The sequence below is a fragment of the Nyctibius grandis genome, chromosome Z, assembly GCF_013368605.1.
Source record: "Nyctibius grandis isolate bNycGra1 chromosome Z, bNycGra1.pri, whole genome shotgun sequence".
NCBI classification, from domain to species: domain Eukaryota; kingdom Metazoa; phylum Chordata; class Aves; order Nyctibiiformes; family Nyctibiidae; genus Nyctibius; species Nyctibius grandis.
This window is the reverse complement of record NC_090695.1, coordinates 46,153,106-46,167,480: the sequence shown is the minus strand read 5'-3', so window position 1 is coordinate 46,167,480 and position 14,375 is coordinate 46,153,106. Positions and strand designations below refer to the sequence as shown.

The following is a 14,375-nucleotide window of genomic DNA, read 5'->3' as shown; positions in this document are numbered from 1 at the left end:
GCCTCACTGACTTTCATTTCTTTATGATAAGGTGAAAAAGATTTGAGTCTATCCATGCTGTTATAAAAATTATTATTTGACTCCTTTTTTTATTGACTTTGCTTCACCAGTAACTCCCTGTCTTATTGTTATCTGGAAGGTACTAAATGTGTGCAGCATTATACAAGGGGTGCACAGATTTTTGCTTTCAAGGAGGATCACAATGAATAGGTTTTTTAAATCTTTAATTTCTTTATCCTAAACATATCTTCCAAGCAGGTGAATCACGTCTGTTCTTACAGTCATCTCAGCAATACATAAAGGTAGTCGCTATGTATTTCAGAAATGGCTGTACCAGTTTACTGCCCTGTAGCTGTTTTTTTGCAGTTGTTCCTACAGTGTCTTTTTTTCCTTCGGCCGACCACAGACTATGCCACAGAAGTGAAGCAGGGTTTCCTAGGCTGCTACTTGAGGCTAAACTTCACAGTGCTTTTTTCGTGTACAATCATTTGTTTGAGTGTATGATAACACATTTCTAGTCCCACGTCACTCTTTAGTGTTCATCTAAAGAAAAAGAAAAGATTTTTTTTGATATGTGTTTTTTCAGTTTTTCTTTGTGATAAGTTACATAATTTTTAATGTTTTCTTTACTCTGCTCCTGCAAGTTAAACTATGTTTTCTTGTTAGATCGGCTAATAGAAAGCTACATGACAGCAATGACGGTTTAAGGAGTGCACTAGAAAACAGTTTCAGCAAGTACAACAGATCATTGGTATGTATTTGTCATTTTGTTATGTTGTACTAGAAGGTTTAAGAATTAACACACTAGGTGCAAATTTGTTTGTACTTCAGTGGCTACTCAGAAAATTGAGTTTTATTCAGTGGACTCACTCGGGGAATACAGTTGTGTAGTTCAATTTTGTTAGATTTTACTTGTGTGTTGTGAAATAATGGAGTTTTGTTAGAGCACAACTACTTTCTGAGGTGCTTTGGAAAGTAGAGATTTTTTTAATATGCTATGGCCAAATGTATCTGACAAGGTGAATATATCAGCAGTTTCGTCTGCACTGAAGGAAGTGTGTTTGTATTGTCTATATGGGAGTACCTACCACTGAAAACACACTTTTTCAGAAAACTGCTTTCTTTTATTAGCAAGGTCTTAACCTAATTTGAACTTTTGTCCAGGCAAGTCAGTGGGAAAATGAATATCAGGGACTACTGATGATAGGGACGTCAGTCAGACACTTTCGGGGATATTACAACTGTATGAGGATCTGTTGTAACAGATGTAACCCAGCATCCTCCAAACCAGAGAAAGGAAGGCTTGAAAGTTACAGGGAATCTGCTCTACACTGCCATTTTGCAATATGGGGAAACCTGTTAAACTCCAAAATGAATGATGGGGCAAGCTCTTACATCATCAGGAAAGCAACTAACTGTTTTAGAAGGATGGGGCCAGAATAATGGGCCTGCAGAGACAATACTGGCCAGGAAGGGGGGAAGTAGGAGTCATTGCCTGTTTCCAGCATACCATACCAATGAACATGAGTGCCTTTTGCTGATACTGGCTACCAGAGATTCACTGCAGATGCAGCAAGAGATAACATTTTCTTCTGCCATGCCTTGAAACATAAGCAAGGGAGGCAGATTACAGAGAAGACAGAGGAAACTGTTCCCAGTGAATAAATCTGTGGAGTGACAGCAGAACATACGAAATACTCTGTCACGTGTTATCAGTTGAGATCTCTCACCAGGTCAAGAACCAGGTGTCTAGTGAAACTAGCTCAGCCAGTGACATTTCCCTTTCCACTCCAGTAGTCAACATGCTGTTTTTCTAAATATTACTTTTCAAAGTTTAGCATTTCAGAGTCTTCAGGTGTAGTCAATGAAGTCATCCTCTTGGAATTTCCATTGTCTGTTATGGTTGAGTGTGGCTAGCAAGTTCAGTATTAAAGCAAGAGTGGAGCCTAAAGGCTGTATGTAGTGGGCCTTTTGACATCCAGTCCTATATAAAACACAGTAGTAGTTTTCATGAAACACACTTTTTTCATGACAAATCTAGATGCTTACACTGTGTTCATCAAAATTATTATGCATTTGTAATGTATCTGTCACAGCGGTTAGCAAACACGTCACCAGGAAGTACCATTTCTAGAAGCAGTCCTAAATTTAACGGTGGACAGTCTCCTCTAAACCCACGGTATGACAGGTAAGCCAGGTTTGCTTTTATTAAGTTTAAAAAGACTACAGCATCACGCTTGTCTTAGAAGAGCAAAGATTGTCAAATAACAGAGAGAGTAGTTCTGTCTGATTTAGAGGGAATATGTGATCATAGCATATGATCCAAAGCATACTCAAGTCAATGGGAACCTTTTCAATGACTTCAGGAAGCTCAGGAAAACTCTTAGTGCAAATCGTGGACTTGTGGAGAGTTCAGACAGTCCTCTGGTCTTGAACTGTTTTGATTCTAGTTTTATTCTCAATCTCCCTTCTCTGTCCCAAGAAACTATAAAAATATACCGAGGACCTCTTTTAGCTAGCTTACTCAGTCCATAGGAAATAAAACATTTTTGGTCATATCTTTAGCCTGTATGTCTGGTTTTCCCATGTAATAATTATTGCAAAGGTATGTGAGCCTAATTCTTCAAAAGAGTAAACATCCTCATCTTACACTGACATGCAAGAATAATGGATACGCTTGGATATTGGTGGGGTAAAAGCCACAGAGAACAGTAAGTTATCTAAATGCAAATATCAAATGGTCAGAGCTACTTTGGCTTTGTACTTACTGGATGCAGGTCATTGATCAGAGCTTCCTCAGGTCATTGCAGAGTCTCTCATTGAAGTCACTGGACATTGGATCCAACCTCAAGTGCTTTAGATCATGCTATGTTTTCACACTTGTTTTTTTTTAAACAGCTGGAGCGTCCAGGAAAAATGTGTGTCCTTACTCAGTTGATAGATTGTTTTGTCTTCTTTTTCTTTCAGTGGTACTTCAAACTCAAGACGTCTCTGTTAGAGTTTTATGTTTTGCCAGAGAGATGAATATCTTTGGTAGGGATTAAGCTGGCTTCTGCTTCACACTAATAATATTCCCATTCATTCAATAGTGTTACTCTTATTCTGATGTCTCCATGTGAGATGTGTTTGCTGGCTGTAAATTTTTGCTCGTCACAAACTGATTCCTTCTGCTGAATGCAGATAAAACCAATTCCCCTCTGTTGGACCCTCTGCAAATTTTGAGAGGCATCTGTTACTAAGTTGCATATTACATCCAGTAATTTTCTGAAGGGATAACTAAAACCTCTCTGGAGGCTTAGTGATGTCTTTCTCTGTGAATATTTGTTAGAGTCTGCCACATGGTGCAATCCTTGCATTCCCACAAAACTGAGAAATGCAAGCTGCTATAGAAGAAAGTTTATATGGTAGGAATAAAACTTACTCTTAATAGGCATGACTTAGTAGTATTGAAAGACAGAAAGAGATGAAAATGAACAGGTTTTGGGACATTCACATTACTTTCAGTACTTTGTCTCCTGACATCAGAGATACTGATTTGCATTCTAACATGTTTTAAGCAATTTACGTTAGTAGGTATACTTTTTCTTTTTTTAGCTGTATCATACGTCTTGGTCTAACTTGCTTTAAGCACATATGAAATTCCCAGCATTGAATTCATGCTTTAGTGAGGTTGAAAATTGACTAATAAACACCTTTATTTCAGGGAATGCCTGACAAGCTTAACTTTATTATGGTGTGCACCCTTCCTCTGAATTTCAGTGATTTGGTGTAGGCTAGTAGGTGCATGAATACAAGTAGCATGAATGCTGTGATATTCCACAGCAAGGATCATGCTCATTCGTGTGATTATTCCTTAGCCTGAAAGGATGTAAATTAGATGGTTCTGGTTGTTGTTGCATGGGACAATGATGCCTCTGTCACCCCTATTTGATCACTTGCAGGGAGGAATTGTATTTGACTTAGTAACAGCTTCATAATTTGGTGATTCTCCCCAGTGTACTCTGCTGCCATTACACTGGGAGCTCCCAGGCCCTCTGGCAGCAAACTGTCTTTACAAGGATTGATGCTGACCTTGTCTGTTCTAGCAGTTTAGTGCTTCACATCCATTCCCAATAGGACAGAGCCAAACTGGTTCTTTCTTCTGTGCTGTGTCTTGGAGACCTTTTCTACCTCGCTTTAATTTGTGCCTGTCCCTGTCTTGCTGCAGGAACAGGATAACAATTGTAGCCGTAGATAAACTTTTTTAAAAGATTGATTCTTTTAAGATTCACTCTATTAATCTTTTCTTCATTTATATAAATAAAATTGAAATTGTTTTGTCTGTAAGCCGTACTGTCATTTCTGCATCCATTTAAGTATTTTTATATATTTCAGCGCCCAGAATGGAGGGAGAAAAAAAAAGCAAAGGCCTTTGAAGGAAGGGTGAGGGGAAAGAAAGGACTTTTGTGTAAAACCTTAAGTTTTGCGTAGCCTACCAAACTGCAAGAAAAACATTTCAGTGACTTCTTCCACCATTACTGGTCTCCTGAACTCTGTTACCCCCTTTTCTATATTTATAGCTGTTAATTATTGGCCTGTGTGCGTCTGTTAGCAAATGTATTAATTTAAGTTAGATACAGTATTTCAAGGTCATTTTGTGTGTCTTAGATTGCTTAGCTAAACCATCAGCTATCATTTTCTGCCTTCAGTGTCTTCTTAGTATGTAATTTTCTGAATATTTTTAAACAATTATTTTTTCTCTGTATGAATAAATAGGTGTTCTTACTGAGACTCGGCAAGTCATCATCAATGACATAGATTATATAATTTAATCTGAGCATCCTAAGACATATGATTGAAAAAGAAATTATTTAGAAAGGCAAAATAGGCATTGACATATGTCTTAAACTGTATAGTTAGCATTTCTAAGTATTGACTGTTCCAGAATGGCTCAGATTTTGTTGGGAAAAACAATTGTGGAATAATCTTTTTTCCCCTCCCAATATTTTCTTATTAGATCATCTCATTCTTCTTGTGTGGATGAAGATTATGATTCTTTAGCCCTTTGTGATCCCATGCAAAGGATAAACTGTGAAGTTGACAGCTTACCTGAGAGCTGTTTTGACAGTGGTTTGTCTACCCTGAGAGATTCAAATGAGTATGATTCAGAAGTGGAATACAGGCATCAAAGGATTTTTCAAAGGTCACAGTGTATGCAAGAAACCTTTGGTGGTGATGCTTCTGATACAGATGTAAGTGCCAGACTTTATTCCTTCTCTGAAAAAGACCTTTGGTTGGAGACAGAAGTAGTTTCCTGTTTTTAAAATGAAATGGATCATTGCCCATAGGCCAGTTGAAACTAAGTATTTGAGTTGTATGCATTTAAATGAGATTAGTGACAATTTTTTTGAGAATGCATAAATAGTTACTCTTCTTCAAATTGTTTGTTTTGACATTTTTGATAGATTATTGAGGTAATAACTTTATTTTTGAAGTAGCCGGGATTTTTGAAGGTTGTTAAACAGCATGCAGACAGGAGCCCATTTTCTAATGATTAGAAAGCAGATACTGCAGAAGTAAATAAGTTTCTGCTCACTTTCTCTTACTGTCCTGCGGCAGTGCATGAAAAAATCACATGTATGAGAAAAAGAATACTGTTCAATACATACATTGACTTACACAGTAAGTCTCAGAGAATTTAGAAATGTAGGAAGGTGTTACTGTGTCCATTTTGTTGTTAGTAAAATGGAGAGCTTTACTGATGGCTACATAGCAAGACTAGTATCAAGCACAGAACACTGAGGTTTTTTTAGAGCAGATCCTTTGCTATGCATTTAGTAGAGACATTGAGTCTCTGCAGTTGAAAGTGCTATGAATAGTCCTAATTACAGCTGTGCTGTATTTAATTTAGCTTGAATAGTAATAACATAGAGAGTAATGTCTTGTAGGGAAATTCATTTTTGTAAAATAAGTAATAGTGTTTATTGTAATTATTTTTTAAGCTGAAATTTTCCATGTGGAAATGAATTTGCTCTATCTGGAAACTGTACTGAAGGCATATGTGCCAAACAGGAAGCATGTTTAAGGACCAAATCTAGGCTATAGTAAACAGTAAATGTGAATAAGAACAGAATAATCACAGTATTTCGACTACAATTGCACATCTCTATTTGGTCCTTTATCTCTGTTTAATCCGAACTGCTAAAACGAATGTTTTAATCAGTCTTAGCTGTGGCTTTCCAAAAAAAGCATACTTTTCTCACTGGAGCTAACACACTAGCTTATACTTTCAGGTTCCAGAGATCAGGGATGAAGAAGCATACAGTCCTGATAACAGCAGTACAGTATTAGACTGGAAGCCCTCACGACCAATAAGTCAAAGCAGCTCAGTTGCTTCAACAAGGAAATACATATCTGCTCTCACCCCTCAGGTAACCAGTTCTTTAGGAAAAAGTGATATAGAGAATAATTTTTGTATGAGTTGGAATAGAGGGATTCTTTTTATTTTCAGTCAGATGCAACCGAATGTACTCCAAAATATCCCAGTTCAGAGAAGGCTTACAAGATTGTCCTTGCTGGAGACGCAGCAGTGGGAAAATCCAGTTTCCTTACAAGGCTTTGCAAGAATGAATTTCGAGGCAATACCAGTGCAACCCTGGGTATAGATACTGTTCTTCTTAAAATATTAAAGTGAATTTCATTGCTGTTCTGCAGAAGTGGGTGAAAAGATTACCCTCTGTGATTGCTTGCCAGAGCTTCCTGAATGTACACACGTAGTTTCTTAGGCTGTGAGATCTAATTGAGTACTAAAGCTTAGAAGTGCTTAACTGCTGTTTGGAGTGGATAAAGGGTACTATTCTAATGTAGTTTCTCTTGGCAAAGCACAAAGCCTGTTCCTGAACAATACCAAGCACCAGAAAAGAGAGTTTCAGTACAATGAACTGCGAATGTGTGTACGATCCTTTTCACATTTTTCATTGCTTTCTTGTCTTCTCAGCTCTTTCCTCCTCCCTTAGTATTTCACACTATCCTCTGATGTCTTTTGTACTATTTTTTGTCTCCATTTCACAGAATCACAGAATCACATTTCTTCGAAGTGTTACTGAAGCTTTAGTTTAAATGCAGCTGGAGGGATTTCTGACTGGCTTGTTGTGTATATTATTTTAGCTGTCAGCTAACAAACTTGTCTTACTGATTCCAAAGACTGAATTTTTGTCTTCCAATCAAATCATAGTTATATGTTTGTTTTATTGGCTCTGAGTCAGGATTATTGTTCTAAATTATCTTTTTCTGTTTGGCATTTGAAAGAAAGTCTGTTTTATAAAACATTTTCTCTTCTTCCATAAAACTCTTTAGCAAGAAAAAGTAGAGAGGGATCTTCTTGTTTGCTGGTCATAATACCAAATTTGTATCAATGCTTCTGGGAAAATGTGCAGGTAGAATATTTCTTTGTTTTTCTAAAGACAAATTAAATACATTTAGGCAATTATTGCAGTTCAAGGCTATGTGAATGACTGAAATCTCATAATCTATTAAAAGAAATGAATTTTGAAATAGCTGTTGTATATGGCGCATAACTTTTCATTTTCTGTGGGTTTTTTAAGGTTATTGTTGTTTTTGATTAGACTATACACATTATTCTTTTCAGGTGTGGATTTTCAAATGAAAAGACTAATTGTTGATGGAGAACCTACAGTGCTACAACTGTGGGACACAGCTGGGCAGGAGAGGTTAGTCATTCTCTGCACTTAGGTAATTTCCATTGGTTTGTTTCTAAAAGACATTTGCCTTTTTTCATCTAGGTTTCCACTAAATATTATATGGCCCTATAGTAGGTAAGTCAGTAAATGTCTGTAGACAGATGTGATTTTCCTATGCTGGGACCCCAGGACAGGTGGAATGTTTATTTGTTAGCTTTGGTAATGCCTGAGGTAATATTTTCTCTTTGCAGAGAGAAATAGTTGAGGTTCACCACAGCATTAATTAATTAAATCCGTATGTCACTGTCTTGCAATACAAAAACATTGTTTCTTCTGTTTTTAGTCTTTTGATTTCTTTATCCTTACAGACCTGTATTTCTGAGCAGGCTTTTATCCTGGAGATTCCCTTCCCTTCACCCTCCTCTCCTCTCCTTTCCTTGAAATTCCTGATCCTGATGTGATTTGTATTTAGTGCATGAAAACTTCTTCCCAAAGACTTTAAAAAGACTTTTGTCAAAATTGTACAGATTGCTGAATGTATATCGAACGTTCTTCAAATTATTGTGTAGAGTTTCCTCAAAATCTTATGACATCCTAACTCTTGAGCCATTACTTCTTTGCTGACAGCTTTTGGGGCTTATTAAGAGGTTAATCTAACACCTTGGAAGTCAGTTTAATCTGTTTATTGACCAAGATTTGTATTGGGCTGTGTGTGTTTACTTTTCCCTGAATGAGTGATTATGTGAAGTAGGTGGTCAGAGGCCCAGTCATTCTCCTCCCACATAACAAATTTGTGAAGAATATTTTGATATATAATGTAAATACCTAGTTGCTGTACTTGGTTGTTAAGTAGGTTGTGTTACGTTAAAGGCAAAGGTGACTGTAACTGATGAATTCATTTCTGGAATAAGTTTATTGGTTTCATATTTTTTCAAATGTAGCAGAGTAATCCTCTCTATTTATGAAGTTTTATGTAATCGAAAAAGCCTTGCCACCTAACTGAAAGTCCAGTGCAAAGCAGATGATTTGTAATAGATACATTGTAGATTGTTTTGATACAAAAAAATGTTGATTGCTGTTTAGGACAGAATCCTGTGCATCCTTAAGGAGCATTTGTAGACCTGCATCATCAGTTATCAAGAACTACTTACGAAAGAAGCTATGAGAAAACTCATCTTGTAACGTGGAGAGAATCTTAGTAGTGCAATAAAGTAAAGCTGTGTTCTTACTGATGTCAAATTGAACTCTTTTTTGATAATGTGGCCTTATGCAAATCTTTTTTTTCTGAAAGATTCCGAAGTATTGCTAAATCGTACTTCAGAAGAGCAGATGGTGTCTTACTGCTATATGATGTAACGTGTGAAAAAAGCTTTCTTAATGTGCGAGAATGGGTGGATATGATCGAGGTAAGAACCTTAAGTACGTACAACTTACAAACTATGTATCACTGCATTGTTAACCTTATTTATAAAATCTTAATATCTGTGTATTGGAATTTGCCAGACTGCAGTCTTTCATGGAAATAAAAGCTACAGGGAAGTCCTAAATGTATCCTGATATATTAAGTTGGGGTTAAAACTGGTAAGTCTTTTTGTGTAAAAGGGTATCATGTAATCACACTCTTCCCGTTCACTTCCTTTTGAAATGAACATGAGAGCCCATTTCAGATACTCAAGCTGTCAACAAAAGGGTATTCCTTGGATTCTCTGTATTTTAAACCAATATGTTAGATTCTGTAAATCAGCTATAATTCAAGTGAAATTTTCAGTATTTCTGTCTACTATTTCATCTTGTTTGTTTATTTGAATATAAATCTGCATTTAATGAAAACAGTTTTTCTCTTGTACCAGAGATATTTAATAGGAGGTAAAGTGATAAGAAAAATCTTGAATTCATGTTCTGAAATACATTTCTTTTAATCATGGTAAAGGAGTTGGTCATTTTTCCCATAGTAATTTTGTCATATAGCATTCAGATACAGTAACTGTTTCCATTAGATTAATTTAGCACGTGAAATTCCTTGTTGGGAAATGTGGCTTATGGGAGTGGAGGCACACCTTTGCAGGCTGATGTTTAAGCTGGCTGCTTGAAAATCGACTAGCTTATGAAAAGTTCTCAGCATGACTCATAATTTGTAATTTTTTGTGATAGCGTGCAAGACTTTTTTTGTGGGAAGGAAATCGATATGACATGATGTTGCTAGTTACTTTTTTGTATTCTGAGTGTTCTAGCAATAAAGAAATAAAATCCTCTTTACAGGATGCAACTCATGAGAACATTCCAATTATGATGGTGGGAAACAAAGCAGATCTCCGTCAAGCTATTACAGAACAAGGGCAAAAATGTGTGCCTATAAACTGTGGAGAAAAGCTGGCTATGGTAAGGTCCGGGGCTACCTCTTTAGTATAAAATGATCTTAAAAACTTTAACCTGAAAACCATGTGAGAAGCTAGTAAACAGAAGTCATTTTGTGGTCATTTGTTCAAATCTAGTAATTAGGATTGATGGATACTTTTCATGAAAACTATCCTATTTTGATGATGTTTGCTGGGCTGTGACATCTCAGTGTCCACTGAGCTGAACTTCATTGTTGGCTGGGATAGTCTTCTTAGTCTTTATGGTGAAAAAGTGGATGGGCTAGGAGGCTGAGCTTTTCCGATGCCAAAGAGAAATTGCCAGTGCAAATATGAAGCACACTAGTGAGTGTATGAGGCTTTTCACTGGGCTAGTGTCTGTCCAGCTTTTGAGTGGAATATTTTCATCTTCAAGAGACTATCTTGGTGTTCCTGCCATGTCTCTGGAAAAAAAAAGGAACTCTCTGCTACAAATACAAGTGTGGACAAGTTTTTTGCATGTATTTATGTGAGGGGTAAGGGATACACATACCCCATATTTTTCAGGAAAAAAGGTAGAATCTTTAGAGTCTTGAGCTGCTGAGTGCTTGTGCAACTGATTGATTATACCAAGGCAGATACCATATCTGTTATGTATGGAATGATACTTCTGGTTAAACTAGAATACCAGATGCTGTAGTTCATGAGTAGCTTACAAGCTGGATTCAGTAACTTGTCCTAGCGACTCTTGCTATTTTGTAGTCTTGTGAACAAGAAGATTGAGTTTGGGCATTAAGCCTATGGTGTGTTTTTTTGTTCAGTTTGTTAATTCAGAATATACTGAATATAAAAAAGGTACAATTAAAAAGCAATTACTGTTTTGTTTTGCAGTACTAAAATGAATATATTGGATAATGAAGAGTACCAGAAGAAATCCTGTTCATTTAAATGTGTGTCATCTTTCTTTGTGTTTTTGAGGAAACCATTTGTAATTGAGTATACATATTCAGATGGGAACCATTTCAGATTAGTTGGCTTAACATTTGCTTTTTACTCACAGACTTACAATGCGCTATTCTGTGAAACAAGTGCTAAAGATGGATCTAATATTGTAGAAGCAGTTCTTCATCTTGCTCGGTAAGTAGCCATGTTTCTATTTTCGAATAAACACATCTGAGTATATTTTATAAAAAGGACATTCATTGTATGTAAATATACATACAAAGACACACATACATTTAAAATTGTACCAACATCAAATTCAACAAACAAAATTTTAAAAAGAATACCATGTTAAATCTTTATAGATAAATGCAAGGCAGGATTTATTTTCAGTTTAATCAAGTAACATTTTTGCTTGAAATGTTACAAAGCTGTCTGAATAATTAGTATTTAAATTAGAGCTCCGTTATGGGGTTCACAATTTTAAAACCTGTTTGGTGAGTGAATTACTTTTTTAATGGTACATGGATTTACTTTCTTCTTTCTTTCTTAAATTAGTTTCAAATGCTTATAATTCAATTTATAATTAATTCTTAATTCTTTCACGTATATTAATATATATTCAGTTTTATTACTGACCATTCTAATCCCACATATTTTCTTTGATGTCCCTTTTTCTAAATTATTTAAAAGATAGAAATTCTGATTATATCCATTTAGCACCCTGGTATTTCTGTGGTAATGTGCGAGCCAAACATTGCACTTCCACTACCTTTCTGAACTATTCTTGGTTACAATATGATTTTTCAGGGCTGACAGCATGTAATGAATCCTCAGCCTCTGATTTTTTAGTTTAATACATGGACCTCAAGGCCGGAATTACAAACCATATTACTGTGATTTTTACAGCAGCCTAATGAAATAACCAAACTTTTTGGCGTTTGGTCAGTATTTGATTATTAATTATTAAAATACTGCTGATTAACATGGCTTGCATACAAAGTAATGGCTTTCTAGAGGGGATCGTTGCTTCTTTCAAGAGCACCTGTATTTCTAGGAAAATGGATCTGTCAGAGATGCAGCAAAAATGTAGGCATTAATTTGTCTGTCAGTGTCAATGTGAAGTTAATTGCTGATTTGTTAAATGATTCATTTCCAAGAACCTGGCCATGAATGCAGCAGTGGGTTATGAAATTAGAGAACATACATAGCATAGTTATATAACATTAATCACAGTTGGAAAATTATCTCTAATGTTTAAACATGATAACTTTGTTTAAGTGATCCAAGGATAAAAAAGTGTTTTGGCAGTTGGAAGCTCTCTTTTCAGAATCTTAAAAAAAAAAAAAAAAAAAGGTATTTTTCTTCACAAGGTTCATTGATCCTCAGGTAGTCTAGACATTACCCAGAACCTTGGTCTGGAATGGGTGACTGCAGTTTCTTTACTCAGTAATTTGTATTCTTTGAAAGAAGCATTTCACTTTGAAATAAAAATTTCTAAATGAAGGTTTCATTAGAGTACTGCTTTGTAGCACTCCTTTCTGCCATTGTTTTGTTGAATAATACAGTGTTCTGAGAGGAACTTAATAAATTTATTCTACTAATACGAGGAGGACTAGAATATTTTTTAGATCTCTCTCACTCTCTCTCTTACACAGAGAGCAAGAAACTTTAGCTCTGTCTTGTGACATTCTTAGGGGCCCATGGTAAGAATACAGATCAATAATCACTCATATATATACAACTTTTAAGTCTGCATTTATAATAAAAAAAACCAACAATGTGTGTTTTTTCTCTGAGGGTAAGTTTATACTTGAAATTGCAGTTATTTAGTTTTATACTTTCATCTATGAACATATTCTGTTTCTGTGATAATATACTAAAGGAAATACGTTAAAGAAAAATAATCAAAAGAAAAGGAAAGGCAAACCAGAACATAGTGGAGTTACTACATATCAGAAATAATTGTGTTTCTGTCACTAAGATTTGTATAGAAATATTGATGTGATTTGCAAAGTGGAAACTTATGAGACATGTTGATTCTGTGCACTAAAAACCGTAGTTTTAACCATGCGATAGATGATGATGAGGTCTGTAAGATACACTGGGAGAGGCGGAACAGTGAACATGAATAGAAATGTATTATTTGTGTGCATTTTTTTGTTTGGTTGTTTTTTTTACAGTGAAGTGCGAAAACGAAGTGATAATCAAGATGATACGAGGTCAGTAACCAGCCTGGCTGGGACACCTGTCAAAAAATCGGCTCTCACGAAAAACTGCTGCCATATTTAAGTGACAGATAACTTTTCCTGGCTTAAATAACTTGTATATTTTTAAAAAAATGAAGGATTTCAATAATGTATTCTTTTTATTGTGGATTTATGCATTTGTGTATTTAGAAATGGCACATCATGTTAAAAATCCAGACTCATTCATATTTATGCACTTGCTTTGCCCCATAGGCTCTGGTTTGATTTTTCTTAATGTAAATCAATGAACTGAGCTCAGAATCAATGTTACAGTAGTCACTGCATACAATATTGTAAGATATTTTATCTTCTTTACCTGCTTGTTTCCTTATGGCCTCAATATTTCTTACATACGGAACCTGATATCATATATACTTGTAGGAAAAGAAAAAATTACAGCTTCAATTAATTTAATCTCTTTTTGCTCATGTCTGCTTATGTAGTTTTTTGAAGGCCTTAAGTTATATGTTGATGAAATATTTCCCAAGAAAACCCCAAACCATTAAAAGGCTGCCTAGATCCAGGTTAACGTTAAGTTCGGAGCATGAAGCAGGAAAAGCAGCGTGAGGCAGTTTCTCTCTTTCAGGAGAAGACAGCTGCAGGTGCATGGGGTTCTGGTGTAATTTTGCAAAACTTGGTGAGAATGTATGTAATTTTAGGAGTTGGGGTTTGATTCAGAACTCAGAAGTAGACTTTACATCTGATCCTACACAGCTCAGAAGTGAAAGGAGCATTTGCATGGACCATTACCATTCAAAATTCCAGAGAGACCGTAACACCTGTGATATGTAGGATTACTGAGATGAATTAATGATCCAATACCTGCCTGTTTGTTTAGACTAGATCATTATTAGAATTACAGAGAGATGGGTTGTAATTTTTCCTTTGTTTTTCAAATGTCTTCCATTCAGACATTAATTGAGAGATTGTAATAGTACAGAAGAGCCTGCTTTAATGGGTACGTTTTATGCATTTTTGAAGTTTTAAATCCGGAATTACTGCACATGCACAAGCATCTGTATAAACTGTTCCTTAAAAGAAGTCCCTGAAATGAACAGCAACCACTTACCTTAATGAGAATTCCTTTGCCTGATTTTGGGAAAATTCTGAGAAGCTCACCAGTGGGTGGTAGCTTTAGGTGTCGGCATCTCGAAAAACTGAGTGTTATTGCT

The 14,375-nt window shown here is 35.8% G+C and overlaps 1 protein-coding gene across 1 annotated transcript in view; it reads left to right on the top strand.

The window, feature by feature from the left end:
* RASEF (RAS and EF-hand domain containing) overlaps positions 1–13,407 on the top strand; it is a 31,918-nt gene extending 18,511 nt beyond the window's left edge. Inside the window, exons 8-17 of the mRNA XM_068423470.1 lie at positions 667–751; positions 2,097–2,188; positions 4,997–5,231; positions 6,273–6,410; positions 6,491–6,638; positions 7,628–7,709; positions 8,971–9,085; positions 9,939–10,058; positions 11,073–11,149; positions 13,138–13,407. Of these exons, the coding sequence (XP_068279571.1) occupies positions 667–751; positions 2,097–2,188; positions 4,997–5,231; positions 6,273–6,410; positions 6,491–6,638; positions 7,628–7,709; positions 8,971–9,085; positions 9,939–10,058; positions 11,073–11,149; positions 13,138–13,246 (1,201 nt within the window). The 3' untranslated portion in view covers positions 13,247–13,407. The remainder of the gene's footprint in view (positions 1–666; positions 752–2,096; positions 2,189–4,996; positions 5,232–6,272; positions 6,411–6,490; positions 6,639–7,627; positions 7,710–8,970; positions 9,086–9,938; positions 10,059–11,072; positions 11,150–13,137) is intronic.
* Positions 13,408–14,375: the final 968 nt, after the last annotated feature.